General features: G+C 40.0%; 1 protein-coding gene across 1 annotated transcript in view; it reads right to left on the reverse strand.

Moving 5' to 3' along the window:
- Positions 1 to 14934: 14934 nt before the first annotated feature.
- The window catches only part of LOC108896231 (S1 RNA-binding domain-containing protein 1-like), a 50683-nt gene continuing 44244 nt past the window's right edge, over positions 14935 to 21373 (reverse strand). Inside the window, 2 exon segments of the mRNA XM_018695265.2 lie at positions 14935 to 15604; positions 17716 to 17900. Coding sequence (XP_018550781.1) covers positions 15312 to 15604; positions 17716 to 17900 — 478 coding nt within the window. The 3' untranslated portion in view covers positions 14935 to 15311.

Raw genomic sequence — 21373 nt, forward strand, 5'->3', positions numbered from 1 at the left:
TGTTTATTTCCCCTGCAATTACCTCATTGGGTGTGTATTAGAACAATAACTGCCAATTTAACAATTTAAACCTCTTTTCATATTCACTTAATTCAACTTTCAGGTAATCTTATGATCTCAGTTTTGCCTCACTCTTTCCTCGCTGCTGCCAGTTTCATTACCATTATCTTACGGAGCCACTGACTGTGAGCGTGTTTGCACAAGACACATGTCAACCTGTCTGGAACATTTTGGTAAACCTTCATGCATACTTTCTCACCTCTCTCTGTGTTATCTATTCTGCTGCACTTGCAGATATTTAAGACTAGGTTTTTCTTGAACTTGCCATCACAATCAATCAAAATGTAAAACAAACCTAAATGTCACCAGTAAAAGTTTTTTTACTCCCCTCTATTAAAGGATAATTCCAGTTTGTTGATTTTTTTTTTTTTTTTTTTTTTTTTGTAGTTTTGGCCTTTTTTGACTACAATAACACTGTACACACCAAGTGACAGCTGATGAATTCTGGGAATGTGACACTGTTGGTTGTACCTCCAAATAAAAAGGTTCAGATCATTTAATAAAACTGGCAGCTTATTTAGCCCATGTGATCATCTGATGTAGTGTTACCATCTTAGCTGATTTCAGCCATCTTGGTGAATGCACAGTGTCATAATAACTGATAGAAAAATGGCCAAAGTTACAAAAATGAGACCTAAGCTATCAAATGCGTGCAATAACCAAACGCAGCATGTTCTGCATTTGAGTGTGACACTCAGCTCCTGCTAAGTCATTGTCTGTCTCTCTAAATAAAAGTGTCAACTGCAATAGAGAAGAGAGAGAAAGAGAGGGTTCCCAGTCTCTCTCTCTCTCTCTCTCTCTCTCTCTCTCTCTCTCTCTCTCTCTCTCTCTCTCTCTCTCTCTCTGCAGGCCAGCACAAATGGGAGACGAGGAAAGGTAACTGGATGGATTTCTCTCCTAATTCCAGCGCCTCCAACACTACCTGCCAGCTGGCCAGACAGAGGCAGAGACTTCTGGGATAGATTTATGTATAGTGGTGGGTCTAAATTGGCCCCACATCAGGATGGCCTCTCACTAAAGTATTAATAACGATGGTTCCTGTTGGAGTGTGTGTGCAGGATTCTGGCAGCCTCATTGGGCAGCCTTTTACACGTCTGGCTTGCCCCCTCTAAGCTGTTCTCCGTCAGCAGTACCACACAAGCACACGCAGACACACACACACACACACACACACACACACACACAAAGAAGCACATTACCAGAAGCACTTGCAAAGACCAACACACATGTATGCATGCACACAGACACACAGACACAGACCACCTCCCCATTCCCACTTGGCTCTGGATGAACCGACCGCAACACACAAAGAGGCTCAGGAGATAGAGCATGATGACTAAAACTGCTTCTCATTCATCACTCTCTTTTCAACCCTCTCCCTCTCTCTCTCGCCTCTTTACTCACCCATCATAAATACCACTGGTGCGAGAAAATCTATTTCCCCCATGTCCTCACACATGCACATTATAATAGAGTCATTTCAATGCCTGTCTAAACAATCATTTTCATGTCTGAGGAGAGTTGGTTGATACACGGATGAAATGTACTCAATGTGCCCTGCCAACCAGTGGCCTCTGAGGTGAAGTGCCTGTATTGAATATGTACACAAAGAGGTGTTTATCTGGGCGGTTTCAAGCACAGCAGCGACATGCCTCCACTAGCAACAGATTTTTAAGGTTTTTGAAACTAGTGTAAAACTGTCCTTGTTGAGGATTTGACGACAGTTGAAGTCCTGAAGGTCCTATCCTAAATGTACCTATATATATTATCTGAGTAAAATCACATACATACATAATAAGTTTAAATGGTAAAAGAAATTATAATGATATTATGAATAGTTGATTGACTGATTTTTAATTGTGTATTTGTCAATTGATCATAATGACAATAGGGGCCTATTTAGGTGCTTTGTTGATAAACATTATACATGAAATCAAACCTTTAATAATATCAGAAAACATTAATAACAGACATTTCTGAATTATTATCTTTTTGCATCAGCACTGACCAGTGATCTGTTGCATGTTTTCATATAAACACATTGCATAACGGGATTGTTAGTGTCTATGGCATTTACTGCCATGGTCACTATGTTTTTCAAAATTCAGACGCTCAAATAAAATCGCAGACTGTAAATACTGGGGACTGTGTAGTAAATGGGGATGATTCTTGAGAGAAGCTAAAACATTTACTGAAAGAAAAAGTACACACAGCAGTTGTTCTGGTCAGTGATGCCAACTGTGACTATAAACCACTTTTGCAGAGCGAAACAATGTTAAGGTTTAAGACTATTTGAGGTAAAATGTGTGCAAGTGTAAGCAGTGAAACATCATTTACAGTTACTTTGGTGTCAATAGATAACCAACACAAAGACTAAAAAACTGCTAACTTCAAAGTAGGAAAATAAACTGCAGGGGTCATAAATTTCATTGCATTTTGAAAATAGTACAAATACCAGTTTGTTGGTGTTATTCAGTGTGAGTTAAGTTAAGTAAAACACTGAGAATTCCCTCTCCTCTTGCTTCATCTATTCCTCTTTCCTCCTCCCCACTATGTTGCTGTCCCATTTTCCCTATTTTGGTGCTCTCTCTTACTTGCTTTCTTTCCTCTGAGCCCATCACCCTCTTCACCTCCACACTGGCCATGTTATGCAGTTCTGCAATACCACAGCCATCCACAGTGGCAGCCTGAGAACTATCACTGAGACAGTTAGAAAACCATTAACAACAGATCACACTCCTCCACTGTAATCACAGCCTGTTTGCTTTGGAAATGGAGGGTGAAACAACAGCCCGTTACAACAGGGAAACTTGGCCAAAGTCTTGATTAAAAAGACTCAGATGTGAGATTCAGAAACTGTTTATGAAAATAGATCTGGAACCAACAATAGATACATGTGAAAGTAGGACAGAAAGAAAAAGAAACAAATGTTAAGAAAGAGAGAGTCTCTGGGTCTTGTAGCTGGTGAGCACTTTTTTAAAACTGTGCAACAGCTCATCAGCAGTGATCCAAGTGCTGATTTGCATTACTCAGATGCTAAGATTTATGCCCTTTAAGCATCTGCACTAAATCCAGCAGGAACAGACATTAGTGCTATTGGCTGATGACTAAAGTTGGATGTAAAACCAGATTCCACCTAACTGCTGTATGTAAACACCATCTCACATTAAGTATCCACTATGTCAGAACTATAGGCAACATCTACAGTATGCAGAAAGAAACACAATGTGATACAGCTTGTGTGCCAATACATACACACATATACATCCAGAATATACATACTGTGAAATGTCAAAGAATATCAGCACAATCCTGAAGAACGTTAGAGTGTACTGATCCTTAGACAAGTACACCACATCCGCATGTACACATGCATACACACACACACACACACACACACACACACACACACACACACACACACACACACACACACAGACACACACAGACACACACAGACACACAGAAACTCTAGTGGTTTCCAGTGGAGTAGAAATACCATTATACAGTTAACTGTACATTACAAATGGGCTGCCAACTGTCTCTGGAGTATCACATGACCACAGATGGCTCCTACGATTGGCTGGCTGGCAGAACGGCAGGGGTATCAGGTTAGCAATTGATTGGGTGACGTGTGGTGGAACAGATGGAACAGAGAGGAAGTGCATTCCCAGGAAACCACACCAAACCATTGGGTTTTTCCACAGGCAGGTGAGGTGGACACACACACACACACACACACACACACACACACACACACACACACACACACACTAACAAGACAATTCCTGAACCCACACCTCTCTCTTGCTTGCTCTCTCTGACTGGCTCAGGCTCTTCCTGGCTCTCTCTCCAGCCCTCACAGGCCATTTGGTTCTGCATAGATCTTCATTATATTTAATTACCTTCTCAGGTTTCACTGGAATGAATCCACATGTGTGTGAGTTGGGGGGCATTCTTTTCCTTTCCTGATTCTGAAGCCATTTTTTATCTGCCTAAGAGGTACAATAAATTAACAGAAGACAAAAAACAGAATTGGCATATTTTTCCATGGCAAGATTTATACTGGATCTAAACTGAAAGATCAGACTGTGAGTCTGCTTTTCCCAGACAAGACTCGTGTTGTTACTGGCTGAGCATGGAAAACATCAAACACGGCTGACAATGTTGAAACAAATGAGAAATTTGTTTAGGAGAAGAGATCTGACATGTGAGCAAACATAATAAACATGTTGCATGTTTTCAGCTGTTAAACCAATCTACCTGTGGGACCTATTTTGCTATAACATTTTGACCTGACAGCTTTATTTATTTATGTATTTATTTTTTTATATATATTTCTGTCCTCCACGTCCCCTGATTCGACCATACAACTGCAGTCAAACTACAAAAAGCTTGCAAATTGTAGGCAAATTGTTGCCTTACAACATGCCTGGAGGTGAGGCGGTTAATGGTTGGTGTACATGTCACTTTTAGATTGTGTTGTTTACATTTGACATTCATAGTATAGTCAAATCAATTATGGGAAACAACAGATGAGGAAGTGGCTGTGGAAGTTGCCTGCAGGAGAATATTTATATTAGGAAAATACTAGTTTAAACTGATTTCAACTCGATTTTGAGCCACATTGTTTACAAAGATGTGTTTACTTGTAGTAATTTGGTTAAGATATTAATAACCATCTAGTCCTATAGATTCCCCCTCTGATAACGCATGTCCATGTATGTCACATGACTGAGTTACAAAATACCTGACAGAACATATACAGGAGAACATGTACAGAAAATACACAATTTAAAAAAAGACAAAAGAATGGCCATACCCTCTGTGCCACTCTCTCAGCCTGCTCTTGAAAAAGCAGAAAACAAGACAAGAAACTATGTATGTGTTTAAAGGCCATCCAGTATCTTGATCGACTGGAGGACTTCAAGGACAACAAATTGTAGTACATCAAAGACAACATGTATTTTGCTCCATCCAGTAATGAGTGTATTCTCTCTGTTTACAGGCTAGTAACATTGTCCTGAATTGGTCAACCCTGAAATGCCAATAGATGATGAGATTTACCTTCCACTGTCACTGATGGAAAGTAAGTTGACCACACAATAAGTGAAGACGATTTGAATTGTTCAGCACAGGCATTACTGGTTGAAAATGCATTTGCAATCATGATATTATAAAGCACGACAACTAACATTAAGAACTTATAGGATCAGTATTTTAAAAGAGAGAAGCTAAATTTTCAGCTCTTGGCAAGGTAATTATGAGGCAGTGACACTATTGACAGCAACAAACCATTTCTCATACATTATATCAAGGCCATTTTAGAGGAAAGAGAAAAAAATATTTCAATTTCAGAAAGAATATTGTTTACCTCTGCCTACTGTGAACATCAAGTGACATTTTTTCCTATAAATACATTGTAAATACTATAAGCTGTGAGGACACACTTGACTAACAATGAAGTTTTAATGTACAGTGCATCATGCAAGCCTAAAGGCTAAACAATATTTGCCTTGTGTACAACTGTATCCTATTCTAGGACACGCCTGGTTGGAAAACACTGTGGGAGGCAGAAGAATTGCTCAAGAAGATGGCAGGATAGTGATTTTATTTACCAAAGAGCAATCTGAGCTGGGCTTCTGAAAATAGTCTCATTTCATTCCTCCTTGGTGAACTATATAGTATACATTTCAATATTTACTTGAAAAAAAAAAGACTTAAAAGAAAATCCATCTGCATAGCTCCTCTCTTTGGGTTCATTCAACAATGCTATTTTTCCTCTGCGGGGAAATAAATTGTTCAATATTTCTCCACCATTACACGGGACCCAAAATGGGGGAAAAATAAACAAAAGCAACTGGAAATAGCCCCAGGGGCAAACAGCTAAACAAACTCTTTGTGGAATATTCTTTTTGCTGATGCCTCTCTAGTTTTCTATCTAGTAGGAGGTCGGCTCAACCACTCTCTGAAAATAGGTAGCTGAATTGTACCTTTTGGGGAAGCATGTCGCTGGCCTGCCATGTACAATAAAAAATGGTGTTCTTTCTTACAAGTCAATTTTTTAACCTCAATCATTTTTCCTTTAAAAGTCACACAAACCCAGATTAACCAAATGTACTTTTAAACAGTGTGCTACCTTGTTTGATTTTATTTAATTGGCATTTATTCCCATTTTTTCCCAAGCTGAAATGGCCAGTACCCCCATACTTTAGTCCATGATACTTCTCCAAAACACCAATACACCCAAAGTCTGCAGCTGCTGTTTTTCACCTGGTTGCCATAAAGTACAGAGAAGCTCACCACACAATTGCCAGAGCAGAAGCAGTCGCTAGTACAGCAACAACATAATCTCTCACCGCCTTCCAACCCACAAAGTCTGCAAGTAATCTTAAGTGGAGTACCCAGCCAAACCCTGAGCAACACCACGAGGGACTGAACCCTGGTATCTGCCATGGTGGGTGCTGGCTTTAACTCCTGCACTTCTTGGCAGCCCATTCACTCGGCTACCAGCTGTCCTCAACTATTAATTTGTTGGGCATGTAACTACAATTCTGATACAATAATCATTTTGAACTTGAGAAAAAAAAAATCTTTCAAACCTTTTGTGCTGGGTTGCAAAAATATGACAATCATCACCTATACAACAGTTAATCTACTATTCATACTGCATACTGGAAGATTGCTACATTTAGCTCAGACTGAAGTGGTAACTACTTACTACCCTACTTACAACTACCTGCATGGTGGATCAAAAGGAAGATCTACTCTCATAAGAGCCAACCCGTTATAGCACATCTGTGAAAAATTTGGTGCAAAAATGTACTCCTCCTGTGCCACTATTTTTGAGTGTGCAGCCCACTGTGTTGAATTCTGTTTTGCTACAGAAACCTGTGGGGGTTTACAAAATGTCCTATGAAATCCAGCTGCTGTGAGCACGCCAAATATCGCTCACCAGATAACAATATGTATCTGTGTTGTTGATGCACTTACAGCCTCATGAGAGAGGGAGTATGTTGGGGATGATTTTACAGATGTCAGGCGATAATCTAGATAAAAAACGTCTCATTTCATGGTACACTACCTGGGCAGGTAAAATCAGAGAAATCAATGATGGATGAGGAAAACAATCATACAAGAAAACTGTCCCATTGTTACTCGGGGCTGCAGCAGTGACTCAACACGGTCTGTCCCACTCCTCTGCTAAAATATACAATTATTTGATTTAAAAGGACACAACATGGAATGATTATTTGCAACATTACCTGAAGTTGCTCCAGTCAGCAAGGAGATGGTGCTGTACTGTATCTGTGAAAGAGCAGCGTTTTCCAGCAATCTTTCAGGAAAACCTGTGACTTTAATTCAGAGTTACTGGAGCACATGACCAGATGGACAGCATTATGATTCTAACCCCAAAAGTGCAATTAAGGTTTCCATGTCACAGGTTCGATAAATTTTAATATCAGGTGCACTGCATTTGTAAATGGTGTATAACGGGTGACTGTTGTGGCCTTTGTGTAGAGAGATTATTGACTGGTAATCTAATTAAATTTTGATGACTAATAACTGTACACATTGGCTCTGACCCCCCACGACCCTTAAAGGATAAGCGATATAGATAATGGAATGGAACAACTGTTCATATTTTCTATTAACAAATAACGGCGCATTTCAGGATCTCGTGCTTAATCCAAAATATGAAGTGTTCTCTACTGTCAGATCAGCTTGGGATGTATACCACAAAGACCACCTTTTGAAAAATAACTTGTAGTTTTCCTGTTAACTCAAATGTAATGGGAACATGCATTTGACTACAGGGTTTATAAAATAAACTAATTATATAAGGTTTGAAAATCCCCTTGATTTGCCATCAATTATTCTTCAGAGCCTTCCTAAAGTGTTTAGTTCCGCTTACAGGTGCATTTAAATATGGCTACTGGGAATTTACAAAATCACTTTCACTGGGTTTATTATCTGTGTTCCCTAAAAGGTGCACCACACCCCTAAGATTTTAACTCCAGGTTAAATCCATGTCCAGGAAGCACCACTTTGGTAGCCTAAATCCATGTGTAATCTGTGTTGAGGAAATTGCTCCCATGTGTGTTAATGCTACTGACAGCACTATTAGGCCTCGGTATTAATGGCTTGCTGAAATACGCAGCTAAACAAACAACTGCCACTGCTAGCTAACCCTGTCTTTGCCCTGAGGGGTCTACACAGGCTAGAGATGTTACTTGGCCCTTCATACAGTAGCAGCTGTGCTAACAGCCACAGCTTGAGTGGTCTGAAGTGCTAATTGTTATGACACATTTTATGACACTATGATATGAATTTTAATTCACAAGTAAAATAACAGAAAGTTAATGTCTTGCTCCAAGTAATGATTTGTAACAAACCATTACTGGGCGGTCCGCTGTGTCTGTCCATGTTATTTTCGTTTTTCATTTTCCTGTCCAGAAGAGCTAACGAGACATCAATCTCCAGACTACAATTAATGGAGCGTAACATATCATACTGGGGCCAGATCATGAGTAATTATTTACAGCCTGTAAGCTACAGTACCTGACTGTAATTAATATGTCATCTTTTTTCACCCAGCTTCCCACCAAAAAAGTGGAAAAATCATAATCCAGAGGAAATAACAAAATATTCCATAACTTAACTGTTTCTAAGTGTAACTGAATTCCCCCTAAGCTCCTATTTCCTTCCTTCCCCCCTTACACAAGGTTGCTATGGTCTCAGACTGGGATCCCTGTGGGATGAACATCAGATATGTCGATGAGATATGCTCATACGCTCTGTGTGTGTGTGTGTCAGCAGGGAGGATGGAGGGGGTATGCCTGGACACTATGTCTACACATGTTTGTGTGACTGTGTATGCTTTGACACTATAAAGTTTGTGTGTGTGAAAGATCTCACCAGTTTTCTATATTGGATGTGTATAAAGGCTTTGCCTATAGTAAATCCCCAGAGATGGCAGCCTAACCCAAACACTCAGCTGTCAATCACAATGAGCCACCAACCATGGTCGTGACCCGGGAACAGGAAGAGGCCTTGTTGTCCCTGAACGGATCTTACTGTTACTCTGGAGGGAGCCGTGTATATAGGGATGTATCTGTGTGTTTAACTTGCCATTCAGTTCAGCATAAGTGGTGGACTTTTTGCATCTGACTTCCATAACAACCCTCAATCAACATAAACTTATTAGCTTCATGAGATACATGGCCGCTGCTAAAAATGTTAAATGTAATAAAATACACCTCTTTGTATAGACTGTACCCCAAACTCTCCCACTTTATGTGATATTATTGGTGGAATACTACACTTATTCACACAGCATCTGAGTAAGCCATACCTGTAATTTTTACAAAGCACAAGATTACAGAATGCTTAATCTTCCTAGTATTTTTTGATCTACTGTCAGGAACAGGGATAAATCAGATATGTTGGGACTGGTATCGGCCCAGATACTGACCTTATTAAGCAGGTCGCGTATCAGCCAATATATAAAGGATCCATAGTTTCTTTTTCAGTGTCATTATGAATTGTTGTGTCTCAGCTATCAGTTCCATTCATTTATTTGGGCTGCTAACTCAGCTTTCTAGTTCCACTGTAATTCATCGCTTAATGTTACTTTACAATCAAAAAGAATATATTACCTGGTATCAGATTAAGAATCAGTATCGGAAGAGTTCAGCATGGGTATTGAGAGAAAAAAGTTGGATTGGTGCATTCCTGCTGTTCAATCCTTCAATGCCCACTAAAAATCATACTTTAGTTATATAGCATTCTTATATAGTTCACATCTAGGTTTAATGTTTGGTTCTGAATTTTTTTCCTGCAGTCATAAAGCTTAAAGCATTGCTCTAACTTAAACAGCATGCACAGAGTATGCACGCTGAACAAATTTAGCTGTCATAAATACAGCCCTCAATGTGGATGTAAAATTATGTATGACAGCTAATTCCCATAAAGTATTTGATCAAAACATAAATAACACAACAGTCACTCTCTGTCACTCTTCATCATCATCATGTTGACACTGGCATACCTGGCACCTGAGAAGTTACACTAATCTTTTTTATCCTCTTATTGTTGCAGTCTCACTTTCTTCACTGATTGATCTATTATTTTGTTTGCAAGGGGTCTAGAAGTACCGTGGTGATCCAAAAACAAAATTAATCAAAATTTCATTTCCGATATTCTACGTACAGTACGAGACTGTGGAGGATGGATGGTGAACACCTGGCACCTATGAAAATATTTACCCAGGCAGGAATCAGTGCTAAGAGAACCTTTCTCTCGACATACCCCATCCTCTGGTTCCCTTCACCTGCTTTTCCACCCCACGTCCAAGTAGACTTAACACTGATTAAAACAAACACACAGTCTTAAGGCATTACCCACTTTGTGGAGATAAGTGGCGAAGCTGCTGGAGACTGGGAATTGTAAGTGACGTAGTACTTGTTTTAAAAATGGAGAGATGGGAAATGAGTATTAGCACAAAACACAGCCTGGAGGAAAGAAAGGCGCGAGAAGCTGCTTTAAAGGAAGGGAACTGCATCTTCTCCCAAGGAGGTGTATCTATTTATCATATTCTTGCTCATTCACTGCCATTTACCTTTCCCCTCACTGGGGAAAGCCTCTCTAAGTTCTGTTATGTTGGTGAGGTGTGTTTGTGAGCTTACACGCTTAGAGTGCTTATGTGGGATATGTAAATGTTCCAGTTTTCAGATATTTCATCAAATTTGCTTAGTTTAAACACAGAGCATTATTCTTTCCCTGCAAGGGCTAATGCAATCAGTGCTCTCTCTATCTGTATTTGTGTGAATCTGAGCATCTACTTTGTCGGGTTTCCTGGTGTGCGATGAAGTATGTGAAAGGTTGACCGAGAGAGTGTGAGAAAAGCAACAGACAGAGAGACAAAAACACATGTAGTGTGTGTTTGTCTCTGAGCCAGTGAATGAAATATACGGCCCGACGTGTGTGTGAGCGCGTATGTGTGTCCTGGCACGTGTGAGGTGGTGTGTGGGCGTCGAGAGGGAAAGCTCATAAAACCCATGATCACACTGATGAGGTCACAGGGAGTGAAACCGGAGAAAGCCTTTCATTTCCTGTCTCATTCCATCCCTCTCTCTCCTACTTCCATTCATCCATCTCTCCTCTAGCCTCCTGCCTGTACTTTACCCCTGTTTTTCAACAGTGATGCCAAAAGCCAAAGTCTTTCTCACCCCTCTGGCTTTCTGGAATTTTTCAGTACGTGCCACCCAACACTGGAAAACAAGAGTATGAAAGAGTTTTTTACAAGTGACTGATGTTTGTGCTCAACTTTCAACAAATGGATGTAATTCTTGGTTCTCAAATTAAAACTCCTCTCACTTGTGCTCTGGTTTTTACCACTAATGTGCTCACACATGAAGTGTTAGTGTATGGGTTAAAATGGGAACAAATTCATGTCATCTTACATTTTTGTACTGTCTTTCTTATAAATGCAGGAGGAAACAAACTAGGGCTACAACTAACAATTGTTTTCAATATAAACTAACCCGCAAATAATTTCTGTGATTAATGTTTGGTGTTTAAAATGTCAGAAAATGCTAATCACAGTATTCCAGAAACTGAGGATGACATCTATAAATGTCTTGTTTTGTCAAAGCAAACCGGAAAATCCTCCCCTATGATCAGCAGAAATTGGGTAATGTTTGGCATTCTTGCTTGAAAAACTGTTAGATTTATCAGTTATCAAAAGACCTGATTATTTATCTGTTAATACACTAATCCATCAATTGATGAATCATTGCAAGTCTAAAACAAAGCTATTTTCCTTTCTTGCCTGCTCCAAAGGTTATTTTCAGTCAGTGTAACCACACGCACTCTATAAATTAACTCCAAAAATGAGCACACACTCTCATACCCACACAGCGTAAAATGGATTTATGTGAAGTGCATCAGAGAGCGGCACTGAAACAGATGTTTGAAATAGGAACTCTAGGAGTCCTTTAGCAATGCAGCCATGTGCAAAACTTTAAATATCTGAAACTAGAAGATAAAATTAAAGTTTAAAAAAAAGAAACTATTCCATAGTAGAAATGTATTTTAAGGTGATCTACATTGTAAAAAATGTGTGTGTTATAAGTATACAGACAAGATTACTGAAAAGTTAAAATAAATAGGGAGTTGGTTGTAGCTTACTGCTCTGCAAGGCCACAGTTCATGGAAGCTACAGTTTGCCAGACAGTGAGATGCTGATTTGAGCCCATCACCAAATGCTGTGAGTTAATGTGAATACAATCTCCAGTAATACTGTCAGTATAAATGTGTGTAGACCACAGAGAGTAGTTTTTTTTCTCACAAAACTTAACATCTGTAGCCGAAGGGAGACCGTATTGATGTCAGCGGTCAGACCGCTAACCTGGAGTTATTTTCTGTTGGAAGGAGAAACCATGCTAATCATTGCAATCACACTGTGGCAATCACGGCCATGGAACAACAGAGAAGAAAGTGTTCACAGCACAGGCATCTGAGCAGTGGAGACTGTGACAAGAGGTGGAATGCTCCTCCACTTTGCTTTTCGATAGCAAGTACTCTAAAAAGAGCAAGGCTGTTAATCGTATTGTACACAATGTGCATCTGCCATACTCATTCTGATTGTCAGTCAAAGTCACTATACAGTAGAGACATATACAGTAAGTTTACTCAAAGTTAGATTTCTATTAGTGTGTCATGAATGTCCACCATAAATGCCCAAACATGTTATATGTTTCACCTAAAGAAATACATTTTTAAATACTGTAGTATACTAAAGTATCTGAAATTAAGGCAACCATATAAAAAGCACTGCAGCTTTCAGTGCTTGTTCACAGTGTTTCAGATTCTACTCGTTTTTTTGACAGGCGATCTGAGACATTAGAGATCAACAGAGAAAGTTACATTTTCTACTCAGTGTTTGCTTAGCTGGCTGTGAGAGCCATTCATTCTGCTACTGTGTGGAGGAAAAAAGTGAAGATGACTTTGTATCCACCTGCGTCTCCATGGCCCTACATGAACACTTGGGACATATTTTTCTTTGTTAACTTGACTTTTAATAGCCTAGGACTCATAAAACAAAAAATAGCCAGATGTTTCACGATGGAGTGTGCATCATTCATTTAGTAGCTCGCTTACCATCAATTTCCTTCACATTTAGCCAAAACCTCAAGGCACACCTGAGCTCACTCCATAACGCGACAGCCGAGAAACAGTGCAGCAGAGGATGACAGAGAACTACACAACTACTCCCGCAGTTGCTCTGCTTCTTATCACAGGTTCATTACTGGTCAGTGTTTGACACAAACTCCAAGGGGCAGCAGTAGCTGGCTGCCAGATTGCCTGTCCCATCTGCGCGCTCACGTTTAGTAGAGGGAGGAAAATTAAAGGTGGGAGAAGCAGGAACGATGCTGAGGGAAGCTGTGTTTACTTGCACAAATACATGTTGTCCAAAAAAAGAAGAAAAAAAAAACACTGGAAACATTAAACGGGAGATCGTGCCAAGCCAGAATATGAGATCAAAAGAAATGAAAGACAACAAGATGACAAAGGGAGTTAACGTCAAATAAAACAAGGCACCTTGATTAGAAAATGAAATTCCTTTCAAAAAATGAGCAGCACAATGAAATACAGTATGGGAATCTAGTCTAAACGTGTGTGCAGTTTTCTCAGATCATCACTAAGCAAACTGCCACTTCTGATTAATCTTGATCGAACATCTCTTTGTGTTTGTGTGCCTAGAATATATTCCATTTGTTTCCCTAAGGGGAGATAGCGAAGCAGCAGCACTGCAGTGATTAGGTATTCTGCATTCAGTATAAGATTTAGCACAAGGGACCCCAGGCCTCCTCAGAACCATATTTTATGTTTTCTATTTTTTATTTTTTTTTTATTTATTCCAGTTTCATGAAGGCAAACAAATTAGATAATGCGGACGGGGAGTCTGGGATTAATTTTGAAGCAGCTGATTAGAGTGTGTTTGTGTGTGTGTCCTGGGATAATTGTGTCTGGGACCATGCCTAAAAAGCCTTCAGGCTTTAGTGCAGTCTGAAAGACAGAAACACTCGCTCCTCCTCCTCCTCCTCCTCCTCCTCTTCTTCTTCTTCCTCCCTGTCTCTCCCTATCCCCCCCCCCAGCCCACTCATTCTGTTTTTCCACATCTTCCTGTTGTCTGGAAGAAAAACCTAAGTCTTTAACTGGTGTCCTCTTCTCATCACTTCACACATCTGCTGATATTTCCCCTTCCTTTCTCCGATTCATTCCATCCACTCTTTTCCATTCTCATCCAACGCGTAATTAACTGAGTATTTAATTCTGAGAAAATTAACTTCAAGATCGCAAGGTATACAGGAAATATTTTTAATGTCAAAACCTCATTTGACTTACATGTCGAATCCCTCTGGTTTGTTCAAATTAAAAGAAATACTGTTTTGAATAACACAAACTTAATGAACTGTTGCAAAACAACACGAGTTGAATCTTAATTTATCTACTAAAGTATGCAAATAATATCAAAGTATTATTTCATTTATAAAAAGTAATCAATAGTAGCTCAAGTATGAAGTTATTAGCACTACTGCTAAAGTGCAACCCTCATGGGTTTCATCTCAATCAGCAGTCACATCAGAGTCTCCTCTAATGATCAGTAAACAGCAGTGTGTGCAGATAACTAGGACGGAAGTTGACAAACAAAGGACATTTCTGCCCTGAATTAGGCAATCAGGTATAGTGTTCAATTCTATGTAGAGCACTACTCCCAAAATTACACAGGGATCAATTTTCAGGCTGAGAATAAATCCAAACTGAGAGAATGAATTCAGCAGAAAGAAAGGCTCTCAGCCATGAACATAACAGTAAGGAAGTTTGGTTTAATTTTATCTCACTGAACTTGTAACTGCTTTTCCGAGTTGAACTAAAATGAACAAACAGTCTTTGACTGAACCATTTGTGCAGGAAAAATGCAAGAACTGCAGTTTAAAGGCTTCAAGCCCTTACAAATAATGCAGACATTGGCTGAATGCGTGTAATTATAACGGCAGAATATAGGATCATTCCTATAAATATGTTTAACAGGTTCCGTGTTAAAGTGCCTTGTTCTTAAGAACCACATTAGTTCTTATCCACAGTCACTGTAACCATCATGAGGTACTTTGTAGCTTTGTGCATTATTTCCAGCTTTAAATCTAATCAAATTATTGAATATTAATTATGGGAATTAAGTGACTCTATTCTAGAACCCTTATCAGGTCCAGGCCGATCCGTCCCCTCTGAGGGTCCACATTCAGGACCCGGACCTCCACCCGTTCTCCTGGTCCCAGAGCCAGGCTGCGGCGGCGCTGACTGACAGGCAGCTTGTCCAGGGTGATGTTGCTCTTGTGGATAAGGCCTGCACGGCCTACACCAATATCTACAAAAGCCCCGAATAGAGTAGTGTTGTCCACGCGGCCCGTCAGCACCGCACCCACCCGCAGATCACTCATCGACACAATGCCCCGCTTAAAGTCCGCCTGCCCAAAATCTGGTGGTGGCAAAGAGAGAGATCATGAGAGAGAATATCAAAAAGATGGGGTGGCTGGATGATAGTAAGGCAGAAGGATCTATGACAAAATCAGGTACGGATGGCAGCTAGCACAAATGTTGGGGGGAGAAACGGGAAAAGGGAATGTAGGAAAATGAGGGGGGCGGGGTAGAAATGACAAACAGATATTAAATTTCAAGCAGTAACCAAATACTTGTGCCTACATACTTCCACATATTCTCAGCATTCTATTCTACCTCACTTTCCACTTGGCCTGTTCACGAGAGATCTTTTTCCTTGCTGTAGCATTAACACAAACAAGGAAGGCTCGCGCCCCAGGAAATAGTCCGGTCCAATTATCCTCCCCACAGCACTGATTTCATGCGGTAGCCTCGGCCCATCTGTTTACTCAGCTGAGCGCTGGCTAGGAGGCCAAGCATAGTGTTCTGCAACCGAATAGGGCCAACCTGAGGGTGAACCTTGGAGCTGCGTTCCTTAATTTTAAGAAGAGTTAGCCAGCACTAACTGGGTATCCAGGCTTGACTCTCCTCTCCATGTGAAACAGTAGGACAAAGGACAGCCTGGTAATAAGGCACGAGGATGATTTTGTATTCAACTGACCTGTCTAGAAATCAGACATCAGTTGTAAAACTAATTTTTCAACCGAAGTTCATTCACTTACCTTCGACAGTTTTTTTTTTTTAAAGCACTTTTCATTCTTGCTTTATGGAGGGTAAATAGCGTTGTCCTACATGTTTTTGTTATGTAAGACAAGAAGAAGGCTAACTGACTAAATTATTTTTCAGAAATAGTATTTTTTAAATCATTTCCAGAATCATTGAGTATCACATTCACAAGTACACATAATAATAGTGACTATACCTGATAATGTTTCTTACTTTTGTTTTCTTTTCAAATAGCCTAGATTATCTTCATAATTTCAGCTTTGAGTGCTTCCTTATTTGTAAAGTGCAATGTTTCTTTACACATAGCAGCATTACAGTCAGACTTTTATATATATTTTCTCTTTATGCCTGAATAGGCTTGTTAAATCTAACTAATTTACAGGCTCTTAGCTACTTTTTGTTTTTCATAAACCTTTTTCGGAATATAGACAAGAAAAAGTAAGACAGAGATGAGACATTTTTCCTACGGAAGGAAAAAATAGAAATCTGAGCTACAGCAAAGCTTTTGAAAATGTTAAGGTTTGTGACCGTGTATGATTTTATTGGTATATTTTTGGGTGCCTGAGCTCTAGAGTATGAGATTAAAGAGAAAAACAGAGGTCTTTGTGTATTTGTGTGTGTCTGTAAAGATATTCTGTCCAACAACACAGTCTGCTGGACCCATCAAACCCTGTCAGAAACACACTGCTTGTGTTGTTGGGCTACAGGGAGGAAGCCACAGCACTGTCAGATCCTATCACATTACACTGCCAAGATACGCCTATTATAATAAAGGCACAAAAAAAGTCAGTGTGTGTTGTAACTAGCGAACCGGTCAAAGAACTGGACAAATAGTAAGTTCAACTTTCTATCAGTCAGCAGGGACTTATAAAGGACATTGTGAGGGAAAGATGAGAGACTAAGAAGTTACTGCGGCTGCAAGGTTGCATATATGTGTGTCTATGAAATTTTATATGATTAAAAACACAGATAGCTTTTTGCTCAGTGACAAGATTTTTGTACAAAGATATAAGTAGGAATAAAAGATGTTTTATTTTGGGGAAATACTGAGTAAAGAGTTCAACTGTTTTGCTCAATTTGGATTCCTACTGACTGAAAGGGGGATAATAAGGCATGAAACCTAAACGCATTAAAATACTGTTTAATTCCTCTCACCGATTTAAAATATCAAACTGCTTCAAGAAAATGTCGCGTAAATATTTAATTTATATGGATGAATATGCTGTATTTCTTTTTTTCATCTTTGTAATTTGTGAATGTATACTTTCTATTCTTGTTCATTGTATTTGTGTTCTTTGATTTTAACCACAGTGATCTGTATCTTTCTTGAGAGCAAGTTTTGGTCTAGAATATTTGCTTGCACTGTGTCAGTAAAATGTGTTGATATCAGTATTTCAGTGTGTGTGTGACTGGCATGAGTCTTACTTTGTCGTATGTCAAACCCGGGGGGCTGCGTGAGGCCGTCTATGATGAGTTTGAGGGTCTCGGGTGTGGTGTCCACTGTCTTGGCAAGTTCGTCGACACTCCTGGTCTTAACCTTGCTCTCCACACACTGTCGTAGGCCTGCACTCCCAATCTGGTCTGCACTCCCACCCACGAGGGACAGAAATCTGAGAAAAGAGGGGTGATGTGTGGAATAAATGTAAAATATAGAGCAGAGTGTAAAAACACATGAAATAACTAAACTATCAATTTCTTGTATGTTTGCTAATGCAAGTTTATGTAGCAGGTCCAAGTAGCTAGGCTAAAGCATATGCACCAAATCCTTTACTGACAGACAGAGAGACCTGGGTCTATAAGGGATGGGGTAAGAAAGAAGGAAAAAGGAAGGGATGTAAGGAGGGGGGAGAAGTGATGACAGACTGGGAAAAATGATGAGGAAAAGAAAAGTAGAGCAGTCAAAAAAGAGAAGATAAAAGATGAAGAAAGCAAAGAAATAAGAAGGAGGGAGAGAAAAGCTAAGCTAATGCAGGTGAAGTGAGAGGGAGGTGGGGGGAAATGAGGCAGGGCGGGGGAAGGTGTGAGGGTAATTACACACAAAGTCGAGACTGGGCTTTCTGTTCTGAAAAACGTACTCGCACAAATGCTCACATTTATTTTACCCCCTAGTAAATAAGGTAAACCCACAGTGGGCTGTAAACGCCCTGACACCTTGTCTCATGAAACTGCCTCCACTTTGCTAAGGTTGGGCTGTTTGTCTGTCTGTCAGCTGCTTGGAAAAAATATCCTTATATCGCTTTATTCTAGCAGGATGTCCCACCTCCAAAATGTCTAGACAGTCAGTCAGGTTGCACCATTTAAAACTCACTGAGCCTGAGAATCAAATCCAAGCTAATTAGCTAGTCTACAATCTAAACAGGCTTAGTAACAAACTGGCATGAGAACCAGAGTGGCAAATAGGGTTATGGAAAAATGTGGGATGTGTATTTCTGAGTGTGTGTATTGTGCATACTGTATAAATTATTTACAGTAGGCACTTTCCACAGTTGGTGATAGATGTGAATGTATTTGCCTCTATGTATGTATTCATGTGTGAACCAGCTGGGTAGCGTCCGTGATGGATGTCGCTCACTGGCAGCCTGACGCCAAACAGACTCCGCAGCTGTCCCCGCCCATGATGGACAGAACAGGTGGACATACACACAAAGTTGATTCATACACAATGTTGTTCAGAAATGCTCATTTGGCAGTAGCCGGGACAGTGCGGATGTAATGCGACACGGCTTGTGTACAAACTATGTCTGAGACAGCTGTGAGTAGAGAGGCCCCTGCCAGCACAGTCAACGTCTACCGGCCAAAAGAGGGAGACAAGCGGAATCAATCCCTCAACGCCAGCGAGCCAGATCGGCGCAAAATAGTAGCTGAGTATGTGCCAGAAATGGCTTAGTGGTGAGGAAAAAGCACCTTTGGAACAAAATGGATTCCTCTCTAACACTAGGATCTTCTCTCTTGTGTCTCCCTAGGCCTCTTAACTTTCCAATCATATATCTCTTTACAGGGAATTAAATACTTGCGTCTTGGTGGCCTAGAGGTCCAAGACACATAACACATAGCCCCCCTGGTTTGTATCCAGCCTGGGACCTTTGTTGAGGGTCATCCTTCTTCCTCTCTTTTACACAAAATATTTCCGGTCTTTCTCTACTCTGTCAGAATTTGTAAAAATGCCAAAAAAATCATCTTTAAGGGACACTGGGATGACAAATTATTTAAAGGAAGGTGCACATTTTGTTGGGTGTTCATCTTAGGCATCACCAGAGTATAAAATGCAGCCCAGGAGGGAGTATTTTTTCCCTACAAGCAAAAGGATGTTGTAAGTCTCATTTCTCATTTTTGAATTCCTTACAGACATTCATAGAGACTTATCATCTTACTGGAAATTTAGCAACTGGGGCTTCAACCAGCTTAAAATACTGTTCATATATGCTGAGGCAGAACTGTTCGCTCTGCTCAAACGATACTCAAAACATTCAAATGTCAAACCTCTAAACCAGTTTACAAGTCAAATTTAGGAACATCCCTTTAACCTATGAGTGAGGAAAGGAAGAGTACGAGAGAAGAGGAGAGTAGAGGCAGTGTTGAATTAAGAACAGCATGCATTCTAGCCCTTGGTTCTACTTTAGGTGTGTGTGTGTGTGTGTGTGTGTGTGTGTGTGTGTGTGTGTGTGTGTGTGTGTGTCTGTGTGTGTGTGTGTGTCTGTATGTGTGTGTGTCTGTGTGTCTGTGTGTGTTTTCTCATTTTTCAGCACTGTATGTTAGTATTTAAGGGGTACCAGGAGTCCAGAGGCGCCCACCACTGTTGGGTTCATACTCATATAATTACTACCAACACTGTGTGTGTGTATATGTGGTGTGTGTATGTGTGAATGTGGGGTTGGGTGGGCTAGGATACAGATTTTATCCAGGTCCACAGCAAGAACCCACTCTGCCTTGTATTATAGAAATATTGGGCCCCGACTGTTACATATCAAAGAAATATTCATCTGTCTCACACCAGAGTAATACAATATGTTTCACTGATATTTTCTGATAGAATGAAATTCTTCATCTGAATATCAACATGCTTTACAGAGTCATTTCATTGTTAAATACCACAGATATATTTACTTTTAAGTAAACAATTCCTACCACTTGTGAAACAACGGTGGACAAATTGTGTCTCTGCCTTTGTGTTCCTACTTGTGTGTGTGTGTGTGTGTGTTGTATATGGTTACAAAAGGGATATGATGTGTGGGCTGTGAGCAGTAATGGAGGGTCCAGTTTCTCTAATGTGATGAACATGATATTCCTTACACACTATGAAGACACACAAACAGCATTCCTCCACAATCCTCCCTCCATAACTCCTGTCCTGAGCTGTTGTAGGTGAGGATGTGAGAAGGTCACTGAGGCATCTCAGTGATGTGAGACTTTTTTAGAGAGGAGTTAAATTCATGCCAATATACTAATTAATGACTCTAAAGGAGAGGGTTTTTCAGAGAGTTTCTGGCTTGACATCAAAAGCTATGCACTGTTAAATGCAATGCCACCTTTTTATTCTAAATTAAACAATCACTTTCTATGAATGACAACAGAACTCACCAAGGCAGTATCAGTAAGTAATCAAAGCCTAAACATCACAGATGTAATCCAAGGGCTTATGTGAGGAGGCAGCCAAATCAGACTCGCCTACACACTCATCAAGTACGATGGTCTATTTTTCAGAGGCATGACATACCCCCAGATTTAAAGTCCACTGTTTGGTGATTTATTTTCTGCTGCATCAAAACTATACCAGGCAGTCAAAATTCCAAGTAAGAGCAAGTGCTGACATGCACGGCTTTTCCTGCCATCCATCGTTGTTAATGTTTAAAGAGGGATGTGACATACTGGAAAACCACAAGACACGCTTTGGGATGGTCAAAAAAAAAAATATGTATGTCTCTCAAATTCTGCAGATTTGTAGAATGGAGACCATCACAAAATGTACATATATCAAGAGAGAAATTAATCAGAACTGAATTGAGTCAATTCCCAGACAGGGATTACAAGATAGTCATAACAAAGGATACAACATTCGCCAACACAGGGTTAAGAATTCTGAACA

The sequence above is a fragment of the Lates calcarifer genome, linkage group LG16_LG22 (genome assembly GCF_001640805.2).
Source record: "Lates calcarifer isolate ASB-BC8 linkage group LG16_LG22, TLL_Latcal_v3, whole genome shotgun sequence".
NCBI lineage: Eukaryota > Metazoa > Chordata > Actinopteri > Centropomidae > Lates > Lates calcarifer.